A 20,617-nucleotide genomic window follows, 5' to 3' on the forward strand; every position below is an offset into this window, starting at 1 on the left:
GGACATGAGTTTGGGTAAACTCCGGGAGTTGGTGATGGACAGGGAGGCCTGGCGTGCTGCAGTTCATGGGGTCGCAAAGAATCGGACAAAACTGAGCGACTCAACTGGACCGAGCTGAGATGACTTTCGTGCCACTCACAACGATGGCGGCACAGAGCCACGCCCCTCGCCAACGAGGCCGTCCTATGGGGTGGGCGGACCTGGAAGGCAGAAGTGACGCTACCGGAAGTCCGTCCCACCGCTCAGCCGCCTAGGGGACCCAGGCCGCTGCGAAGGCGGTTGTGGTGGGCGGCTACGTGGGCTATGCGGCTGGATCCGCGGCTTGGGGGCGCCGCGGCGCTCCGACTGCTGCTGGCTGCCCACGTGGTGGCGGCATTCGAGCCTATCACTGTGGGCATCGCCATCGGGGCCGCGTCGGCGCTCACCGGCTACCTGTCTTACAAGGACCTGTACTGCCGCTTCGCCGAGTGCTGCCGCAGCGAGCGGCCGCTCAATGCGTCGGGTACGGCGGGGCCACCCCTAGAGGGGCTCGCGGGGCGCGGGAGACAGGCCCCCCCCCCGCGGGCGTCAGCGCCCCGGCATCCCGCGCTCACCCTTCGATGGGGTAGGAGGGTGGAGAGGTGGAGTTTCGGTCTCGGCTGCTGCCTCGGAAGCCGTGTCTTCGGAGAGATCCTCCGGATCGCGGGGGGTCTGCCCAACTTCTTCCCTAAAAGTTTGCATTCCTTGGGAGGACAATAAGAAGAAACTGAAAGCAGCCGCCCTGCTGCGCCGTGTCGACCCTGTTAAGTACTTTTCAGACGTGCAGCGTCCGCCCCGAAAGCCATCTGGCCCTCGGTTTTCTTCCAAGCCGGTAGGGGTGGCTGGGGGAATAGCAAAGCAGCCCAGTCGAGAGGGCCAGTCCTTGGATGAGCGAACACATTTAGTTAGCTTACTTCTCCAGTCCGTTTCCTTGGAAGTGGCCTCGTGTGACCGCAGCCCCGGGGTTCTGCCTCAGTGCCAGCCCTGGGGTTTGGCAGAGATCCCATGCTGGACCACTTTGCGAACCTGTGCCTCCCACTTTGGCCAGCTGGGACGAGCGCTGCTCTTCTGGTGCGTGTTTAATGTGTATTTTTCTCTCTCGTTCTCGGGCTGGCTCCTGCAGCCCTCAAGCAGGACTTGGAGGAGAAGCTGTTTGGGCAGCATCTGGCCACAGAGGTGATTCTCAAGGCGCTGACCGGCTTCAAGAACAACAAAAATCCCAAGAAACCACTGACTCTCTCGTTACACGGCTGGGCTGGCACAGGCAAGAATTTTGTCAGCCAAATTGTGGCTGAAAATCTTCACCCCAAAGGCCTGAAGAGCAACTTTGTCCACCTGTTTGTGTCGACCCTGCACTTCCCTCATGAGCAGCACATAAAACTGTACCAGGCAAGGAATTGCTACCCCTTCTCCAGCTTCTGCGGCTGGTCTGGGTGACCTGCTCCCTGACTCCAGCCCCTGCTCCTTCCTTTGCGCTGCAGTAGCCCCAGGCCCCGCTGGTTTAAGGCACAAGTCCCCACCCCGGCGACCTTTTGCCATTTGCAGTTCTCCTGCTGCTTCTGCCTCACCAATTCCAAAATAATACAGGGGGTGTGGGCGTGCTAAGTCTGTCCAACTTTTGCCACCCCATGGACTGTTGCCCATCAGGCTCCTCTGTCCGTGGCATTTTCCAGGCAAGAATCCTGGAGTGGGTTGTCATTTCCTTCTCCAGGGAATCTTCCCGATCCAGGGATCGAACCCACATTTCCTGCATTGGCAGGTGAGTTCTATACCACTGAGCCACCAGGGAAGCCCCATACAGCGGGGTGATGTTCCATTAAAAGATGGAGCCAAGAGCGGGAAGGCGACTCGCCCCCTACAGTCTTTGTGACCTTATGGCAAATGAGAAACTGGAACCCGAATCTCCTGTCTCCCAGTCTGCAGGGTAGCCGTGCTGTGCAGTGAGTATGCGCAACATCCCCGTCACAGTCCTTGGTTAAGTGAAACAGACTCAAATGGCTTTATTTAAGGCTCCCTTGGGAGTTCCTTGGTGGTCTCCTGGTTAGTACTCCATGCTTTCACTGCTGAGGGCACAGGTTCAACCCCTGGTCAGGGAACTAAGATCCCTCAAGCACAGCCAAAAATGAAAAAATAAGATTCCTGCCTATGATGTAGCTTCAGCGTGGCCTCTGCATGTAAGCAGTGAGAACCAGAAAAATTTTTTTTCTCCTCAGTAATGGTTTTTCCCGTTGTTCCTCCTGTTCTTCACATTCTTGGCATTGTATTGTTAACTTGTCCAGTCGGGCTGTTGTTTAAATGGACATCCTTGTAAAAGTTAGTGTTCCTACTTAGTGTTAGGTGGGGACTGAAATAAGGAATAGAAACTGAACAAGGAAGTAAAAGTGGATATTTGCCACATAAACAGTAAGACAGGGAAGACAGCCAAAAAGAGAGTGATTTTCTTATTTTCCAAATTCTTTCATAAATCCCTAGAAATACAGGCACAAGTGCTTGTCGTGAAATGTCATCTAGGTCAGCGTCTTTGTTCACTGCGCTTGTAACACCATTATAAGGCACTGGTGTTGGACACGGCACCGGGCTTAGTCTAGTTTCTTATTCCTCAGTATGTCTAGTAAAATTGAGATTTCCATCTACAGTGAGATGAAAACTACCGGTTGGTTACCAGTGAAACGATAAATATTCACATACCTTATACTTTTAAAGAGTTGCATCGTGTACCTCATTTGAGTTAGGAAAACACTTATTTGCCTTTTAGCACGCATCTCTGCTGGTTTCCATTTTTTCCCCCCCACTTTTTTTTTCTTTCTTTTATTTTATTATTCTTTGAAATTTATTTATTTTAATTGGAGGCTAATTACTTTACAATAGTGTAGTGGTTTTTGCCATACATTGACATGAATCAGCCATGTTCCCCCCCACTTTTTATAGAAGAATTTTCGGAAAAGTAGCTACCCTGTGAGCGGAGGCTGGGATGTGGCTTTTGTTGTTAAAGCCCAGAGAGCTCTGATTTTCCACCCTCCTGAGTCTGAAGAACAGCATAGCACTTCTCCCCTGGGCACACCCTTTGAGTCCCCGTGTCCCATTTCTTCTTTTATGGTTGGTTTAGGACCAGTTACAGAGGTGGATCCGGGGTAACGTGAGTGCATGTGCGGGCTCCGTGTTCATATTTGACGAGATGGATAAGTTGCACCCGGGAGTCATTGACGCAATCAAGCCGTTCCTAGATTACTACGAGCAGATTGATGGCGTGTCTTACCGGAAGGCCATCTTCATCTTTCTCAGGTCAGTGGGAGGCGTTTCTCTTTTTTTTTTTTTTTTTAAATTTTTATTAGTTGGAGGCTAATTACTTTACATCATTACAGTAGTTTTTGTTATACATTGATATGAATTAGCCATGGATTTACATGTATTCCCCATCCCAGTCCCCCCTCCCACCTCCCTCTCCACCCGATCCCTCTGGGTCTTCCCAGTGCACCAGGCCCGAGCACTTGTCTCATGTACCCAACCTGAGCTGGTTATCCGTTTTACCCTAGATAATACACATGTTTCAATGCTGTTCTCCTGAAACATCCCACCCTTGCCTTCTCCCAGAGTCCACAAGTCTGTTCCATACATCTGAGTCTCTTTTTCTGTTTTGCATATAGAGTTATCGTTACCATCTTTCTAAAGTCCATATATATGTGTTAGTATACTGTAATGGTCTTTATCTTTCTGGCTTACTTCGCTCTGTATAATGGGCTCCAGTTTCATCCATCTCATTAGAAGTGATTCAAATGAATTCTTTTTAATGGCTGAGTAATATTCCATGGTGTATATGTACCACAGCTTCCTCATCCATTCGTCTGCTGATGGGCATCTGGGTTGCTTCCATGTCCTGGCTATTATAAACAGTGCTGCGATGAACATTGGGGTGCATGTGGCTCTTTCAGATCTGGTTTCCTTGGTGTGTATGCCCAGAAGTGGGATTGCTGGGTCATATGGCAGTTCTATTTCCAGCTTTTTAAGAAATCTCCACACTGTTTTCCATAGTGGCTGTACTAATTTGCATTCCCACCAACAGTGTAAGAGGGTTCCCTTTTCTCCACACCCTCTCCAGCATTTATTGCTTGTAGACTTTTGGATAGCAGCCATCCTGACTGGCGTATAATGGTACCTCATTGTGGTTTTGATTTGCATTTCTCTGATAATGAGTGATGTTGAGCATCTTTTCATGTGTTTGTTAGCCATCTGTATGTCTTCCTTGGAGAAATGTCTGTTGAGTTCTTTGGCCCATTTTTTGATTGGGTCATTTATTTTTCTGGAGTTGAGCTGGAGGAGTTGCTTGTATATTTTTGAGATTAATCCTTTGTCTGTTGCTTCATTTGCTATTATTTTCTCCCAATCTGAGGGCTGTCTTTTCACCTTGCTTATAGTTTCCTTTGTTGTGCAAAAGCTTTTAAGTTTCATTAGGTCCCATTTGTTTATTTTTGCTTTTATTTCTGAAATTCTGGGATGTGGGTCATAGAGGATCCTGCTGTGATTTATGTCGGAGAGTGTTTTGCCTATGTTCTCCTCTAGGAGTTTGATAGTTTCTGGTCTTATATTTAGATCTTTAATCCATTTTGAGTTTATTTTTGTGTATGGTGTTAGAAAGTGTTCTAGTTTCATTCTTTTACAGGTGGTTGACCAGTTTTCCCAGCACCACTTGTTAAAGAGGTTATCTTTTTTCCATTGTATATCCTTGCCTCCTTTGTCGAAGATAAGGTGACCATAGGTTCGTGGACTTATCTCTGGGCTTTCTATTCTGTTCCATTGATCTATATTTCTGTCTTTGTGCCAGTACCATACTGTCTTGATGACTGTGGCTTTGTAGTAGAGTCTGAAGTCAGGCAGATTGATTCCTCCAGTTCCATTCTTCTTTCTCAGGATTACTTTGGCTATTCGAGGTTTTTTGTATTTCCATACAAATTGTGAAATTATTTGTTCTAGTTCTGTGAAAAATACTGTTGGTAGTTTGATAGGGATTGCATTGAATCTATAGATTACTTTGGGTAGTATAGCCATTTTGACAATATTGATTCTTCCAATCCATGAACATGGTATATTTCTGGGAGGCGTTTCTTGAGTGGGGATGTACAGAGCCCTTCATTTTCCCAGGGCTAGAATGAGGTTCCGGGGACAAACGTGCCAGCCTGGCAAAAGTATCTTGCAGACTTTTTCCGGGTTGCTGATGTCAGCATGGCACTGGGCAGAGGCAGGAAGAAACAAATGAAGGAAATTGTTGCTGATAATAGGCAATTTTGCTACCTACACATGTCACCTCTGGGGTTTATAAAAAGTCATAGCGTTACACACCAAGTTTTTTTTTTTTTCCTCTCCCTGAGAAAACGGATTTTCAGCTCCTGAGGGCAGATGTTTTTTTTTTTTTTTTTGTATACCAGTATATAGTAAATACTCCTTGATTAAAACTGAACTTTAGAGAAATATCACAATCTGATTCCATCTTAGAAAACTTACAGTGTTTCCTGATAATAAGTGACATCATTAGGAAGTCATTACAACTCTTTTGTACATCTAGACTAGTTTATATATTTAACTTTAAAATAAGCTGCATAGAAACTGAAAAGGAAAAAAAAAAAGAGTAAACTTAGAGCAGGTACGTTTCCTGATTAGACAGTCTTTTTCTTAAAATTAGTTTTTATTGGAGTCTAGTAGTTTCTGTGGTAGTTTGTTGTTCAGTCGCTCAGGCATGTGACCTCTGTGACCTCAAGAACTGTGCCACGCCAGGCCTGTCTTTCACCATCTCCTGGAGTTGGCTCAAACTCATGTCCATTGAGTCGGTGATGCCATCCAACCATCTCATCCTCTGTTGCCCCTTTTCCTCCTGCCCTCAATCTTTCCCAGCATCAGGGTCTTTTCCAGTGAGTTGCCTTTTTGCATCAGGTGGCCAAAATATTGGAGTTTCAGCTTTAGTATCAGTCCTTCCAATGAATATTTAGGACTGATTTCCTTGAGGATTGACTGGTTTGATCTCCTTGCAGTCCAAGGGACTCTCAAGCATCTTCTCCAGCACCACAGTTCAAAAGTATCAATTCTTCAGCAATCAGCCTTCTTTATGGTCCAACTCACATCCACATGTGACTACTGGAAAAACCATAGTTTGGACTAGATGGACCTTTGTTGGCAAAGTACTGTCTCTGCTTTTTAATATGCTGTCTAGTTGGTCATAGCTTCTCTTCCAAGGAGCAAGCGTCTTTTAATTTCATGGCTGCAGTCACCATCTGCAGTGATTTTGGAGCCCAAGAAAATAAAGTCTGTCACTGTTTCCATTGTTTCTCCATCTATTTGCCATGAAGTGATGGGACCAGATGCCCTGATCTTGTTTTTTTTTTAATGTTAAATTTTAAGCCAGGTTTTTCACTCTCCTCTTTCACTTTCATCGAGAGATTCTTTAGTTCTTCGCTTTCTGCCATAAGGGTGGGTGGTTTCATCTGCATATCTGAGGTTATAGCAAAGTGTTATATACATATATACACTCTTTTTCAGATATTTTTTCCCATCTAGGTCACCACAGTATTGAGTGGAGTTCTCTATGCTATACAGTAGGTTCTCACTAGTTATCTTTTATATATAGTAGTGTGCATGTGTCATAGAGAAGTCAGTGTGTGATTTTAATCTGGTTTCTTTGGCAAACTCAGCAACGCAGGTGGGGACCTCATAACTAAGACGGCCCTTGACTTCTGGCGGGCTGGGAGAAAGAGAGAGGACATCCAGCTGAAGGACCTGGAGGCCGTGCTGTCTGTCGGAGTCTTCAATAACAAACACAGTGAGTCTCCCCAAGTGGGTGCCCTGCGCCCTGCCCACAGCATCACCGTTCTCTCTTTTTACTTTTGACCCTGTGGCTTGTGGGATCTTAGTTCCCCAATAAGGGATCGAACCCGTGCCCTCTGCAGTGGAAGCTCAGGTCCTAACCACCGGACCGCCAGGGAAGTCCCAACCATCTCTCTCTTTAAGCCTTTCACAAGACCACAGAATCTGCTTGCGTCTGTAGCTTGGCTGAAGTAGGGACTTTCTTTTTTGGAGGGCATGCTATTCTAGAAGCCAGTTAGTGGGGGTAGCCAACCAACCGATACATCAGGCTTGACCAAAAGAGAGTCGTGAGGACCACAGACGTGGGGAGTGTGCTGGGGTGGGGATCAGGACAGGCCCTGCAGGAGCCGCACGCTGGCGGGCTGACAAGGACAGAAGTGGCAGGAAACCCAGCCGTGCCCTGTTTCCCAGGTGGCCTGTGGCACAGCGGCCTGATAGACCGGAACCTCATCGACTACTTCATCCCCTTCCTGCCCCTGGAGTACAGACACGTGAAGATGTGCGTGCGGGCGGAGATGAAGGCCCGCGGTTCCGCCATCGACGAAGACGTCGTCACCCGAGTGGCAGAGGAGATGACCTTCTTCCCGAAGGACGAGAAGATCTACTCAGACAAGGGCTGCAAGACTGTGCAGTCACGGCTGGATTTCTACTGAGCTCTCGTGCAGGCAGGCTGAGACGTGACTGGACGCCCAGCAGACCTGGGGCCCAGCCCGAACAAGCACTTTAAGACCTCTTCGGGGTTTGCACGTTTGCACCTGTGAACTCGTGGGATCCGGAAGGTTCTAAGGGTTGGTTTGTGAAATCACGCTCTGCTGTCAAGTGAACTTGTGTTGCAACATGATGGCAGCCCAGCTGTTCATCACAGTTGGAAATGAACTTTTGAAATCTCCCCCCTCCCCGCACACACACTTAACTGCCCTTGACAGAAGTGCCTTGAAAACAGAGGCCGAGGACTCTTTCTGACCCAACGGTACCCCGACCACAGAAGCCGAACTGAAGTTCAAGGGCTAATGCGAGCCAGGGAGCATTGGTTTTCACCTGCCAGAAACACTCTTCAGCTGAAGTTCTTTTACAGAACACGTTCACCAAGAGGAAGTATTTTCAGGTAACACTGGTGGCACCTTCAGGCACAGATCGCCCCGTGGGAGAACCCAGGTCTGAAGGCCGAGCACATGGCTGGGTGAACCGTCTGCTTGTGGGGTGGGGGCTCCATGCCAGGCCTCTGCGGCCCCGCGGAACGGGCAGGACCTCTGCTTCTGTCCGTGGCTTTGCTGCTGTTTACAACCTTCATCGTGGATTCCAGCTCCAGCTCTCACTTGGTGTTGACCGCAGCCTTCCTGGTACTACTGCTCCTCCTGAATTTCAGCCACGGCTCCGGGTCCCACCAGCCATCTCATCTCTAGAGATGGATCAGAATGCAGCCTTCGGCTTTGAGTTTGAGTCCTTGGTTCCCACGGTGGGATGTTTGTCTGTTACAGTTTACATGTGGGTCAGCTTTTCACTTGACTCCACAGAACCATTTGAAATCTGCAAAACCCCATCTTTCTCCACAGATGACACGTGCCAACTGAGCTTTCGGCTTGCAGGTTCTGCATTGCCAAAGAGGAAGTATTGTACACTAGAAATGCTTGAGTTTTCGAGGATGTGGCTATTTTTAATAATGTTTTTACTTGGGAATCTTAGATAATGGAGATACAAAACGTTGCTTATTTTAAAACCTGGGAAGGGATAATTGCCTGTTCCTTTATCAGATGCTCTTAAAACAGATGATTGTGGCTGGTCCTGGGTGTGTCATCTAAGAATGATGTCCTTTATGGTGGTGCCAGGCTGCACTGCCCTGGCCTTGGGGAAATAAGACTTTGATTCCAGCCAGTGTGAATCACTCTATCTTGTGGTTGCAGTGCAACTGAAGACAGGTAATGAGAACATGCAGCTTTTTTATATTTATAAGATGTGGCAGAAGGAACGTTCCTTCAGCATGGCAGTGCCTTATAGAGGATCACACTCAGTCTTTAAAAAATGCCAAGGTGAGGCTTGAAACTTTTAGTACATGTCCTCAAGTTGGACCCAAGTTAAATTTCTTTTATAACCTTTTGGGTGTGTGGTCAGGAGGATATAGGATTTCTTGTTTACAATGATGCAATAAACTGGCTACCTTTGGACTGCTGTTACTGACTTGTAACTTGAAAAGGCCACAGATGCCCACGGCCTAGCCTCTTCACCCCACATAAGACGTAGACGAGCTTGGACTGACCTGCTAAGTCACTTCAGTCATGTCCGACTCTGTGTGACCCCATAGATGGCAGCCCACCAGGCTCCGCCGTCCCTGGGATTCTCCGGGCAAGAACACTGGAGTGGGTTGCCGAATGTCAAACAATGAAGCTTAAATTTTATCATGAGACGCCACTTGCAGATTTTTTTTCTGGTTTATTTGGGAGCTCTGAAAAGTTTGAGCTGAGAAGAAAGGCTCTTTATTAACTCGGGTGAATTAGGCTTACTGGATACGCTGGTTGGCTGTCTTCATGTCATACAGAATCAACGTTTACCTTAAAGGTTGTTCAGTACAAAGTTAAGTTGGATTAGATGATGAGTCACAGCCCAGCTAATTTTCGTGGATGTAAGTACCGTCAGAAAGAGCTGGCCTTGCTTTATTTTTTGGCGGCACCCCACGGCATGTGACACCTTAGTTTCCCCACCGGGGGTCAGAGCCACACCCCCTGCACCGGAAGGCAGAGTCTTAATCACTGGACCACTGGGGAAGTCCCAGACTGGTTTTCTAACAGATATGTTCTAAAATTAATGCAGGCAGGAAAGCAAGGCACTAAAATGTGATTCACGGCTGCCATTCTGCACCTAAAGCATGGCTGAGCTGAGACCAGGAAACCTTGCCTGGTCTTCCAGTCCAGAACCTGGAAATAACAAAATCCTTGTTATATTAACCAGATCTCAGCTTAATCCCTCAATCTGGGCTCTTCGGTGAGTGATTTGTTCACACTGGCCCTTCCCAGGACTGAGGATGGAGCCCTTTCTAGAAAGTTGAGAACTTCTTCACCATCAGGTCACCCACTCCCCCCATTTCCTGGTTCCTCATCCCGTGAGCCTGCCCTTCCATCTGGGTCCCAGGCTACTGCCGCTTCCACTTCCCCCCACGCAGCCTCATCTGGAAGACTGAACTTTCTAGGTGAGTCAGGGGATCCCAGTGTCCTCTAGTAGGGACTCCCAGGGCCTGGGGACTTGCTCAGATGAATGGTAGCCCCAACCCATGACTCCTGGGGACACGACAGCAGGCCAGCTTCAGGGCAACATCAAGAGCTTTCCAGTGCTCAGGGCTGCCTTAGGGGGCCTGAGTAGCCTTAAGGAGTTCCTGAACTGGGTGCATAGCCCTGAGGCACGGGGTCCCCCCGTCTTCTGTGCCTGCTGAAGACCACCCCTGTGAGCACTGCAGACACTCACACCCACAGGAGCCCTTGTAGGCACGTGTGTTGCACAATACAAGGTATTTAGGGGCCTACACAGCTCTGCTGCTGCCTGGCTTCTCAGTGGGGGCTAGGTCTCCAGACTTGAATGAACTTCACAGCTGGGAGTTGGGAGCTCTGTGAACACGAGGCACCGTGACACCCCAGGGCACTGAGCAGGGCCGGAGCCACCCAGATCCTCAGCTGTGTCACACTCCTCCCCATTTCGGCCTGGGATGCTCTGTTAGGTCTCAATTCACAGCTCAAGCACAGAAGGTAGGGCCTCGAGGTGTCTGTTTTTTCACTTGAAAAAAAATTATTCACGAATCATACCATTTTGTTGTAAAGTGGCAGCATTTGCATTTAACAAATAGAAACACTGCTCAGCATCATGGGGGCAGCTAAGGTTTGGGGAGTTCTGATTAAACATGATGAAAATGAGTAAAAAAATATGAAAAACCATATTTTATGAAAATTTGGCAAAACCTACCACTGAGTGCATGACTCATTCAGGAATGGAGAGCAGAGAGGGGCCTTTGCAAAGCTGACTGACAGGCAAGCCACAGGCTTGCAGACACTTTTCTTTCCAGGAAATTCTGTTTCTAACAAATTGTTCACAGTGTTACTAAGATCATTCACAGTGTTACAGTTCACAGTGTCACTGTGATGAACACTGTTGGGAAGGACACTTGGGCCTTATCTGTGACAGGCCTGAGTGTCTTCTATTTAAAGGCTCATCGCCCTTGCGATGGTCATCCCATGACAGGTCTGCTCGCCGCTCTAGCCTCGGTCCCCAGTCACGCCATCCTACAGAGGACAGACTGAGGGCGGCAGGCTTGGGCATTTATGCAGTAGTGACATCACGGCATATGTTGTAATGATAGGAGATTACTAAAAAACACACACAAGTCAACAACTTAAGAGTCTGAAAAGTTTCTCATAATGTTAAAAACCATTTTAAATAAAAATTATCACATCTTCCAGTAAAACTGATTCATCCTTCCTTGAAACAGAAACACTTAAAATTAAAACATGATTTTTAAAAAAAAAAAATCATGAGCCCTGGCTTGGCTGGGCGCTGGCTCCTCCCCTCCTCTGCAGGCCCCGGGGGCTGTTCCCCATCTGCATCTGTCACTGACAGCCTGAAGGTTCTGCTGGATGAAAAAATAATGCCCGGGGAAGTGCCTGTCCTGTCACACAGGAAGAATTCATTTTGCTCCTCTTCCAGGACCGGAGTGGGGATGCGGGAAGCTGCTCTGGTGCCATCAGTCATCGTAGTAGTAATCTAACTTAGTGAACACGGTTTTGCAGCCTTTGTCGGAGAAAACTCTCTCCTCTTTGGGGAAAAATGTCATTTCCTCGGCCACCCTGCTCACAATGTCCTCGTCCACCTTGTAGCCTCGGGACTGCATTTCGACTCTGATGCACATCTTCAGGTGTTTATATTCCAGCGGGAGGAAGGGAACGAAATAGTCAATGAGGTTTCGGTCAATTAAGCTGCTGTGCCAGAAGCCACCTGGGAAAAAGAAAAAGGTGCTGTTCCTCCCCGGTCCGTCCGTCCGTCCGCCCGGCCACCACGAGGTGGAGCCCCGCGCCTGCCCTCAGGGCGGCTCGGGTCTAAGGAACCAGTGAGCCCGCCCAGCTCGACAGCAGGGGTGAGACTGCTGGGGTGATGCTCCTAGACAGCGGATGACAGGTTGACGCCACGGTGGGCGGGGAGGCCTCTCAAGACGTGAGCTCAAGACCTCAAGTGGGAAGGAGGCTTACCGGCTGTCCCAGGACAGACAGGCCGTGCAGGCGAGGGACCAGAGACTTGCAGGTTGGCAGGTTCCCGGGGGAAGACCAGCCTCTTGGAAATTTGCGACTGGCTGGGGTTCCTGTGGCTGGATTAGCGACAGAGTGGACGCTCACTGCTGCCGCCACCGTGTCCAAACCCTCCAGAGTGTTTGGGGAACCAAAAGAGCCCCCGTCCCGGTAGGTAATGTGTGAGGACAGTGCTGTTCCAGCAGCCGCCCGCGGTCACGGGGCCTCCCAGATCCCCAGCCTCTGGACCGTCCCACTCCCTCCTCTGAGGCGAGGCAGCACCCACTGGGTCGCAGCCCGCGGCTCTTCAGAACTGTCTCCCCTCCCGCCTTCCCGCTTCCGGCCTGTGCCTTAATCCTGGTCTGGCTCCGCCGCCATGCCCACCTGGGTTCCTCCCCCACGCTACCAAGCGCTTCTCTGACACCACCCGGAGGTCCTACAGTTCACCTCGGTTCTGATGACACCGCACCCGGAGACTGCGTCAGGTCCCACAAGACGGCCCTCCCAGCCCCCGACCGGAAACTGGCTGGTCCCTGTGCTTCCGAGGTGCCGATGCTGCCCCCCTCCTTGGGTTCAATTACTTTGCAAGTGGAGCTCATGGAACTCAGAGAAATCTTTTATGACTAGATTACCGGTTTATATAAAAGGATATGACTCAGGAGCAGCCAGCTGGAGGAGATGCACGGGGCAAGGGACGTGGAGCTCCCATGAACTCTGAGCCCACCACTCTCCCCAAATCTCTGCTTCTTCACCAACCTAGAGCTCTATGAACCCTGTTCTTTAGGGTTCTTACAGAAAATTCTTTACATAGGCATGACTGATTAAATCACTGGCCACTGGCGACTGATTCAGCCTTTAGCCGCCCCTCCCCTCCCCAGGGGCCTGAAAGGGTTGGAGACTGAAAGCTCTAACCCTCCAATCCAGGGCGGTTCCCCTGGAAGGCGCCCCCCACCTTAGGTATTCTCCAAAAGTCACCTCACTTAACAGACTCCGGGGTGGCTGAAAGGGGCTTGTCAGGAACACCAAGACACCTTTATGGCTCTTGCCACTTGGAAACTCCAAGGGCTTTAGGAGCTCTGGGCCAGAAAATGTGGACAAAGGCCAGACACATGTTTCTTACTGTCAATCACGGCATCACAACTGGGGTTTATTCTTTTCCTGCCCAATAGGGCTTTGTACACAGCTGGTGCTCGGTAACATCTGACGGCCTGGATGGGGTGGAGTCTGTGGCCGTGGGAAAGAACCAAACTGAGGGCTGAGCGGTAGGCCCGCAGTGAGCGGGACAACCCTGGCCAGTCTCCTGAAGGCCTGCCGGACTTGCCTGAGGCTGGGGACGGAGCCCAGCCAGGCAGATGCTGACCTGCCTCCCGGGGTGCACAACGGAGGAGCCACCCAGTTAGCCAGTAAACAAACGATTCCAGGTACTGCCAAGGGCTGTGAATGCTTACTGGGGCCGTCAGGCAAGGAGGGCGGAAGGCTAATCAGCCAGGGAGTCAGGATAACCAGGACCCCCAGAGACCCCTGAAGATCGCTCAGGTGCAGCAATGACCTTACATAACACTGACTGATCACTCCCTGGTCTATCCTCAGCCTGACCGCCACTCCCCACATGCCCCCGCCCAAGTGCACTGGGACTTCAGTGGCCTGCTCCACACCTCTGCTCCCACGCCTCCAACGTGTCATTTCCCCTGCTGCTCCCTGCAAACCTGCTCCTCCTGGAGGCGGTCCCCTGAACGAACAGGGCGGGCAGGGAGGCCCTGCCAAGTGCTCAGGCCAGATCCTCAATTCCTTTCTCATTCCCACACAGTCCTTTAGGAAATTGCACTGTTTCTACCTTCAAAATACATGCCAGGCCGACCGTGACGTCCTACCCACAAGCCGCCAGCATCTCTCCCCGGGGTTGTTGCAGCCGCTCCTCGCTGGCCTTGCCCCCGCCCCCGCTGCCGCCTCAGTCTGTTCTCCACCTGGCAGCCAGGCAGCCCTGTTAAAACTAGGTCTGAACAGGGCAGTCAGCTCAAAACCCTCCAAGGACTCCCTTCTCCACTTGCAGTCAAGCCCTGCTGTGGGTCCCCAGGCCTTCCACGATCTGCAGCCCACCCCAAGCTCCAGCTCTTATCTGGCCTCCTGCTCTTCTATGTTCCTCTTCGTCCAGGCACACTCCCACCTCAGGGGCCTCAGGTGAGCTGTTCCCTCTGGTGCGATGCCTTTCCCTCGTTTCCACATGGCTCCCTCACTCCTCAGGTCAGCTCAGATGTCACCCTCACATGAGCCTTCCCTCACCACTCTATTTAAAACTGCAGCCCATCCTTGTCCGGCTATTCCTCTGGGGTACAAGACCCTCAGAGTTCCAGGATAAGGCAAGAAAGCAAGGGACCTGACGGCCCATCTCCATTAGAGCAGCATCCCCAGCAGCCTTCCTTGTTCCACCACCTGCTTCAACTTAGCTGAAGAAAACAGGAAACAAATTTTCGAGATCTTGAGGATCAACAAACTTCCTCTTTCTTGAGTGTGAGTAAAAGTCAGCTGGAGTTTGTCTACACAGATTCCCTCAAGAATTCAGACCTCAGTAGGCCTGGGGAAGGGACTGAGAATTGGTCCCAGGTGATGTGGAGGCTGTTAATCTAAAACAGGGATGCAGGATCATGAATGGGGCCAGGGGAGGGGTTTGGTGTTGGGAGCAGATAACTCCATTTACCGTGCTTTCTTTTCTTTCACTGTGCTGCACTGCGTATGGGATCTTAGTTCCCTGACCAGGGTTCGAACCCATGGCCCCTGCATTGCAAGGGCAGAATCTTAACCACCGGACCGCCAGAGCAGTGCCCCCACTTACTGTTCTTGTTATTGAAGGCCGACACAGACAAGGCATGCTCCATGTCTTTGAGCTCGATTTCTTCCCTCTGCTTTCCACTTCTCCAGAAATCTAAAGCCACGTCTGTGATCCTTTCTGCTCCAGCATTGCTGCGGGACAATTCCAATGAATAAGGACTGGGGTGTTTCTCCTCGAAGCCTCTAGGGCTAGGGCTCAGAGCTCAACCATGTCCCGGCCCCGACTTTACCTGAGAAATATGAAGATGGCTTTCTGATAGGAGACCCCATCCAGGTTGTCGTAATAGTCTAGGTAAGGCTTGATGGCGTCTATGAGGCCAGCGTGCATCTTGTCCATTTCGTCAAATATGAAGATGGACCTCGCACAGGCGCTCACGTTGCCGCGAATCCACGACTGTAACTGATCCTGAGTGACAAGGGGGAAGCCAAGAGAGATTCTCAGATGTGCGACTGACACAGCCGGGGTGGGGGGGGCACTATTACACTACAGTTGGGGTCTACAAAGCCTGCATTTACAAGAGCTTACTGTGTGCTTCCCGCTGTGCTGAGAACTTCATGCGTGCTCTTCTGTTCCTCACCACAGCCCCACATAGTGAGCATCATCATACCCATTTTACAGATGAGAAGACCAAGGCACAAAAAGCATAATCAACTGAGACTCCAAAATTTCCCCAATGTTACAAAATTGGTCTGTAACAGAGGGAAGATTTGAACCACACCCTGCCTGATTCCAAGGCCCCGCACCCTGATTATAATTCTTGTCCTGTGACATGTCACATGGATGCTATGTTGCTAGTCCTCTGTCATCAAAATGAACATGTTAAAACATATCCTGTGGACACCAGCCTTCTTGGGGGAAGGCAGAGACTGAGTAACCTCTTCCCTGAGTAAGTTGTTGGAAGAACCTGGAGAAGGGCTCTAATGTTTCCAGAGGGGTAAAGAGACCTCAAGAGCACTCATGCTCGAGGATGAGTGTGCAGAGACAACATTCCTGAGTTTCTGAAACAGTGCCTGGAGGCTGCTAGAATAAATCTGCTTAAATGGAACATTCCCTACAAACATTATGTAGGTACTTCTTATATTAAGCAATCAAGATGAGGAGAGAGGACCCTTTTCATCAGAAATTTGAGCTATGGTTTTTCACAATGCTTTCCTAGATGTTTCCCCTACGATAAGGAGAGGGTTTCCCAGGTGGCTCAGTAGGTAAAGAATCCACCTGCAATGCAGGAGACACAGGAGACCCACGTTGGATCGCTGGGTCAGGAAGATCCCCTGGAGGAGGGCATGGGAATCCACTCCAATATTCTTGCGTGAAGAATTCCATGGACAGAGGAGCCTAGCAGACTACAGTCCATGGGGTTGCAAAGAGTCAGACACAAGTGAAGCAACTGAGCACACACACAAGGTAAGAAGAGTTAGCTGTTAGTTTCTGAGGAAAATTCTGGAAGTTACAATATAGGTCTTGACTTCTTATGATCTGGGGTTTTGCTTGGCTACTCAGACCATGGACAGTGTTCCATAGGTGTCTATTAACCAAAGCAGTAACTTGGCTCTGTTCGTGCAAAATCACTTCAGTCGTGTCTGACTCTTTGCGGCTCCATGAACTATAACCAGTCAGCTCCCCTGTTCATGGGATTCTCCAGGCAAGAATACTGGAGTGGGTTGCCATGCCCTCCTCCAGGGGATCTTCCCAACCCAGAGATCAAACCTGTGTCTCTTAACGTCTCCTGCGTTGGCAGGTGCGTTCTTTACCCCTAGCACCACCTGGGACGCACAACTCTGCTTTGTAGATGTGAACTAACCTCTATTTACAGAACAAGAACCTCAGGAGAGCTGGAGTGACTTGAACAAGGCCACAAAGTGAGTCAATGTTTATATGAGGATTCCCTCAGGTCTGGCAGGCTCCAGCAGCCAAGGCCTTCCATTCTGCTCCTCCCTCTCACAGAAAACAACAGAGAGCGTACATGGAGCACTCACTACAGGCAAGACCCTGTTCTAAGCATGGTTCACCTGTTTTATTGTGATCTTCCAAAACCCATCAAGGCAGTTAACTACTGCATTTTCTATTTCACAGACCAGGAAACTGAGGTGCAGGGAGGTTATATAACTTGCTAAGTCACATAGCTATTAAACAGTGAAGATGGAATGCTAACTAGGAAGACCAACTCGTCCCTATTTGCCTGGAACTTTCCCAGTTGTAGCAGCGAAAGCCTCACATCCCGGGAACTCCCGGGCAGTCAGTGACCCTGATGCTGATCCAAGCTGAAGGGAAAAATGTGTTCACACAGGTGAGACCAAAAAAAAAGAGGCAATAAGTTACCAATGATTTGAATGATCATGTGCTGAACATCATGTTGAGCACATGAGCACATATTCGACAGGTTTAAGAGGTCAAGAAATTCTCAGACTTCCCTGGTGATGCAGTGGTTAAGACTCCCAGCTTCCACTGCAGGGGTAGCACAGGTTCAAACCTTGGTCAGGGAACCAAGACCCAACATGCTACGTGGCATGGTCAAAAATTCTTTAAAAAGAAATTCTCACAACTGCCATTTGACAGATGAAGAACCTGAGTCTCAAGAGAGGTCAGGTGACTCTCCCAACATTACATAGCTTATAGGTGGGAGCCTGGGGCTCAAATTCAGGTGTGTCTGCCTCGGAAGCCAGGCTGTTAAATCAGTGAGTTCAAGTGTAAAACCAAACTTAGGCCTCCCTAGAAATGTTTCCCCTTTTATAAAACATGTGAGATTTGAAGAGCTTTAAACTGGATTTGATTATATACGTCTCTAAGATCCTACCACACCACTTACTGAGTACCACACGCAGCCTGTTTTCAGAAACCACCACGGCTTTGATGGCGTCCTTGCTTCTGTCATCTCCAACCCTCTGTAATCTCCACACTTTTTAAAGGGAAAAGCGACAAGTGTGGCTGTTTTCAGGGTTCACTCCTTTCAACACAGACCATCCAAATCCCGTCCCCCAACAAAGAAACCCCAAAGCCAGCATCATCCGGGAAGGATCCCAAAATTTGGCCCTTGCCTTATACAGGGTGATATTTGAGATGTGTGGGAAGTGCAGCGTGGCCACAAACAGATGGACATAGTCACTGTTCAGACCACCCTTGTAGATATTCTCCGCGATGATCTTGCTGACAAAATTTTTGCCAGTGCCTGTCCACCCGTGCAGGGAGAGGGTGAGAGGTTTCTTGGGCTTCGGGTTGCTGATGAAGCCAAACACAGCATTTAAGATGACTTTCTTTGCAAGATGCTGTCCAAAGAGCTTGCTGTCGAGATCCTTCTGCAGCGCTGCGAAAAAAATCAAAGCCAGTCAGGCGGGGAGTAGGGGGACACACCTGGCAAAACGTAGTCCAGTTTACAGGTTCACGTAAAGCCAGCAAAGCCCGCTAAGGTCTTCCAAGCGTTTACTGGGACGCAGACGTAGGTAGGCACTCGGCCCAGGTGACCCGTGAGTCCAGGAGGCCCTCCCTCTGCAAGTCCTGCCCACTCTTTGGGATGAGACCCCTGGCTCCAGTGCCTCCGCCAGCAGCCCGAGCCCCTCACCCCACCTGTCCCTCCCCACCCGAAGACCGGCAGAAAAAAAAAGGGCAGCGTAATTCGCCCCGCTGCTCCGCGTCGGGAGAGCCCCCGCCAGCCTTCCCGTCTCCGGCGAGGAACGAGCAAAAAAAATCTCTGAAGGAAGTTTCCGATCGTCCACCCGCCCGCTTTCTGGGCGAAGGTGCAGCTGGCATCCGCAGGTCTCAGACCAAAGTCCGATCGGCCTGCAGTCGTGGCCCAGGAGCCAGGCCCTGTGCCGCACGCCGGTTCCGGGTCCGGGCCCCACCTCCAGCCACCGGCGGGGCACTGCCCGGGCTTCCGGGCCTCCTGGCCGCCCCCCGCTTCTGACCCCCTCTCCAGCTCTCGCACCAGCCCCCGGGCCATCCTACCTTCCCGGCTGAGGCTACGCTTCGGGCTGCAGCACTCGGCGAAGAGGCAGTAGAGGCGCGGGTAGGAGATGTAAGTGGTGAGGACGCCGGCCAGGGCCAGTCCCAGGCTGATGGGCTCCACCGCCCGCACCGCCAATGGCGCCAGCAGCAGCAGGCCCAGCGCGGCCCGCCCCAGCTTCATGCCGGGACCCGCGCCGCCCTGCGCGTTCTCGCGCCTACCGCTGACCGGCGCCGCCGCCAGACCGCGCTTCCGGTTCCTCCCGCCGGCGCCGCCTTTCTTCCAAGAGGCGGATCGCCTCCGACGCCGGCGGCCGCCATCTTTGTGAAGGGCAAAGCCCTTTCCTGCTTTGGGCTCTGGGGTAGTTGGAGGGGCCGATTTTTTTTCTCTTTTAGTAAAATTTGCTTTTGGGGAACAGTTTTACATGGGCTTCCCTGGTGGCTCAGACGGTCTGCCTGCAATGCTGGAGACTCGGGATCGATCCCTGGGTCGGGAAGATCCCCTGGAGAAGCAAATGGCAACCCACTCCAGTACTCTTGCCTGGAGAATCCCATGGACAGAGGAGCCCGGCAGGCTACTGTCCACGGAGTCGCAAAGAGTCGGACACGACTGAGCGACTTTACGTTTCTAGAAAAGTTGAGGGGACTGTACAGAGAGGTTCCATATTACCACACCCTCGCACGCAGTTTCCACTGTTGTTCACATCTTACTAGTAGGTTTTGTTGTTGCTGTCGTCAGTTATGTTGCATTTGTTAAAATTAACGAGCCCATGTTGATATATCGTAACTAAAGTTTTTCATTTCCTTGTTGTTTAGTCGTTCAGTCGCTCTTTTTTTGCGACCCCATGGGCTATAGCCCAAGCCAGGCTCCTCCATCCACAGGATTTCCCAGGCAAGAATACTGGAGTGGGTTGCCATTTCCGTCTCCAGGGGATTCCCCACGGCCAGGGCTCCAACCCGTGTCTCCTGTTTTGGCAGGGGGATTCTTTAGCACTGAGCCACGTAGGAAGTTCTAGTCTTTTGTAGGATTCTCAACTACTGGAATTTGATGCTCTTCTTAGATTGGAGTTATGGGTTTGGGGGAGGAATATACTTTACAGAGATGCTATTTTTATAACATCATATCATAGGTACATATAATCAACATGATTTATGACTGTTGACATTGACCTTCCTCACCTGGATAAGGTAGTGTTGGTCAGGTCTCTCCCAGGTAACAGTTACTTCCTCTCATTCATTCATTCATAATTTTGAGAATCTCCTATGGACTAGATCCTGGGGACTGAAGAAAAAAAAAAGAGGTGCAGGTGAATCCTGGCTTCACTGACCTTGCGTTTGAGTGGAGGGGAAGAAAAGAAAATCTTACAGACGAGAAAACAGGCTGCAAGGCAAACGGATGTGTCCAAGGATTTAATAAAGAAGCTGTGAGCAGGACTCAGATCTGACTCCAAAGCCAAATGTCAGTGTGGTTACACGATACCTGATTTAATCAGCCCAGGAGTCAACCAACCTGTTCTTTCCTCATCACAACCTGGGTACCTACCTCAGGAAAAGCAACAGCACAAGTGGCACCAACCTGATAGCTCGAAGTTTGGTGCCTACCCCAAATGAGAAAAACCCCTCTCGATGACTGAACTTTGCTTCTGAGTTACCCAAGCCCCAGGCGATGAACACATGATCTGAGTCACTGCTGGTGCAAGGAGACACAAAACAAAAAAGGCTGGGTGCA

The 20,617-nt window shown here is 50.2% G+C and overlaps 2 protein-coding genes across 3 annotated transcripts; one reads left to right on the forward strand and one right to left on the reverse strand.

The window, feature by feature from the left end:
• The first annotated feature begins 227 nt into the window (after nt 1–227).
• Nucleotides 228–11,311, forward strand: TOR1B (torsin family 1 member B). The gene is made up of 5 exons (XM_020874731.2): nt 228–502; nt 1,142–1,407; nt 3,125–3,300; nt 6,696–6,823; nt 7,279–11,311. The coding sequence occupies exons 1-5, from the start codon at nt 304–306 to the stop codon at nt 7,518–7,520; spliced, it is 1,011 nt and encodes a 336-aa protein (XP_020730390.1). The 5' UTR covers nt 228–303; the 3' UTR covers nt 7,521–11,311.
• On the reverse strand, nt 11,240–20,504 carry TOR1A (torsin family 1 member A). Of its 2 annotated transcripts, XM_020874733.2 has the most exons (6): nt 18,892–20,504; nt 17,988–18,253; nt 15,182–15,357; nt 14,956–15,083; nt 12,090–12,205; nt 11,660–11,838 (listed from the first exon to the last, which is right to left on the reverse strand). In XM_020874733.2, exons 1-6 carry the CDS (start codon nt 19,070–19,072, stop codon nt 11,815–11,817), a joined length of 891 nt encoding a protein of 296 aa, XP_020730392.2. In that variant the 5' UTR covers nt 19,073–20,504; the 3' UTR covers nt 11,660–11,814. The 2 variants fall into 2 exon arrangements, with proteins under 2 accessions (XP_020730391.1, XP_020730392.2); XM_020874732.2 differs by lacking the exon at nt 12,090–12,205 and having other exon boundaries at nt 11,240–11,838; nt 18,892–19,141.
• Nucleotides 20,505–20,617: the final 113 nt, after the last annotated feature.

The sequence above is a fragment of the Odocoileus virginianus genome, chromosome 2 (genome assembly GCF_023699985.2).
Source record: "Odocoileus virginianus isolate 20LAN1187 ecotype Illinois chromosome 2, Ovbor_1.2, whole genome shotgun sequence".
Taxonomy (NCBI): Eukaryota; Metazoa; Chordata; class Mammalia; order Artiodactyla; family Cervidae; genus Odocoileus; species Odocoileus virginianus.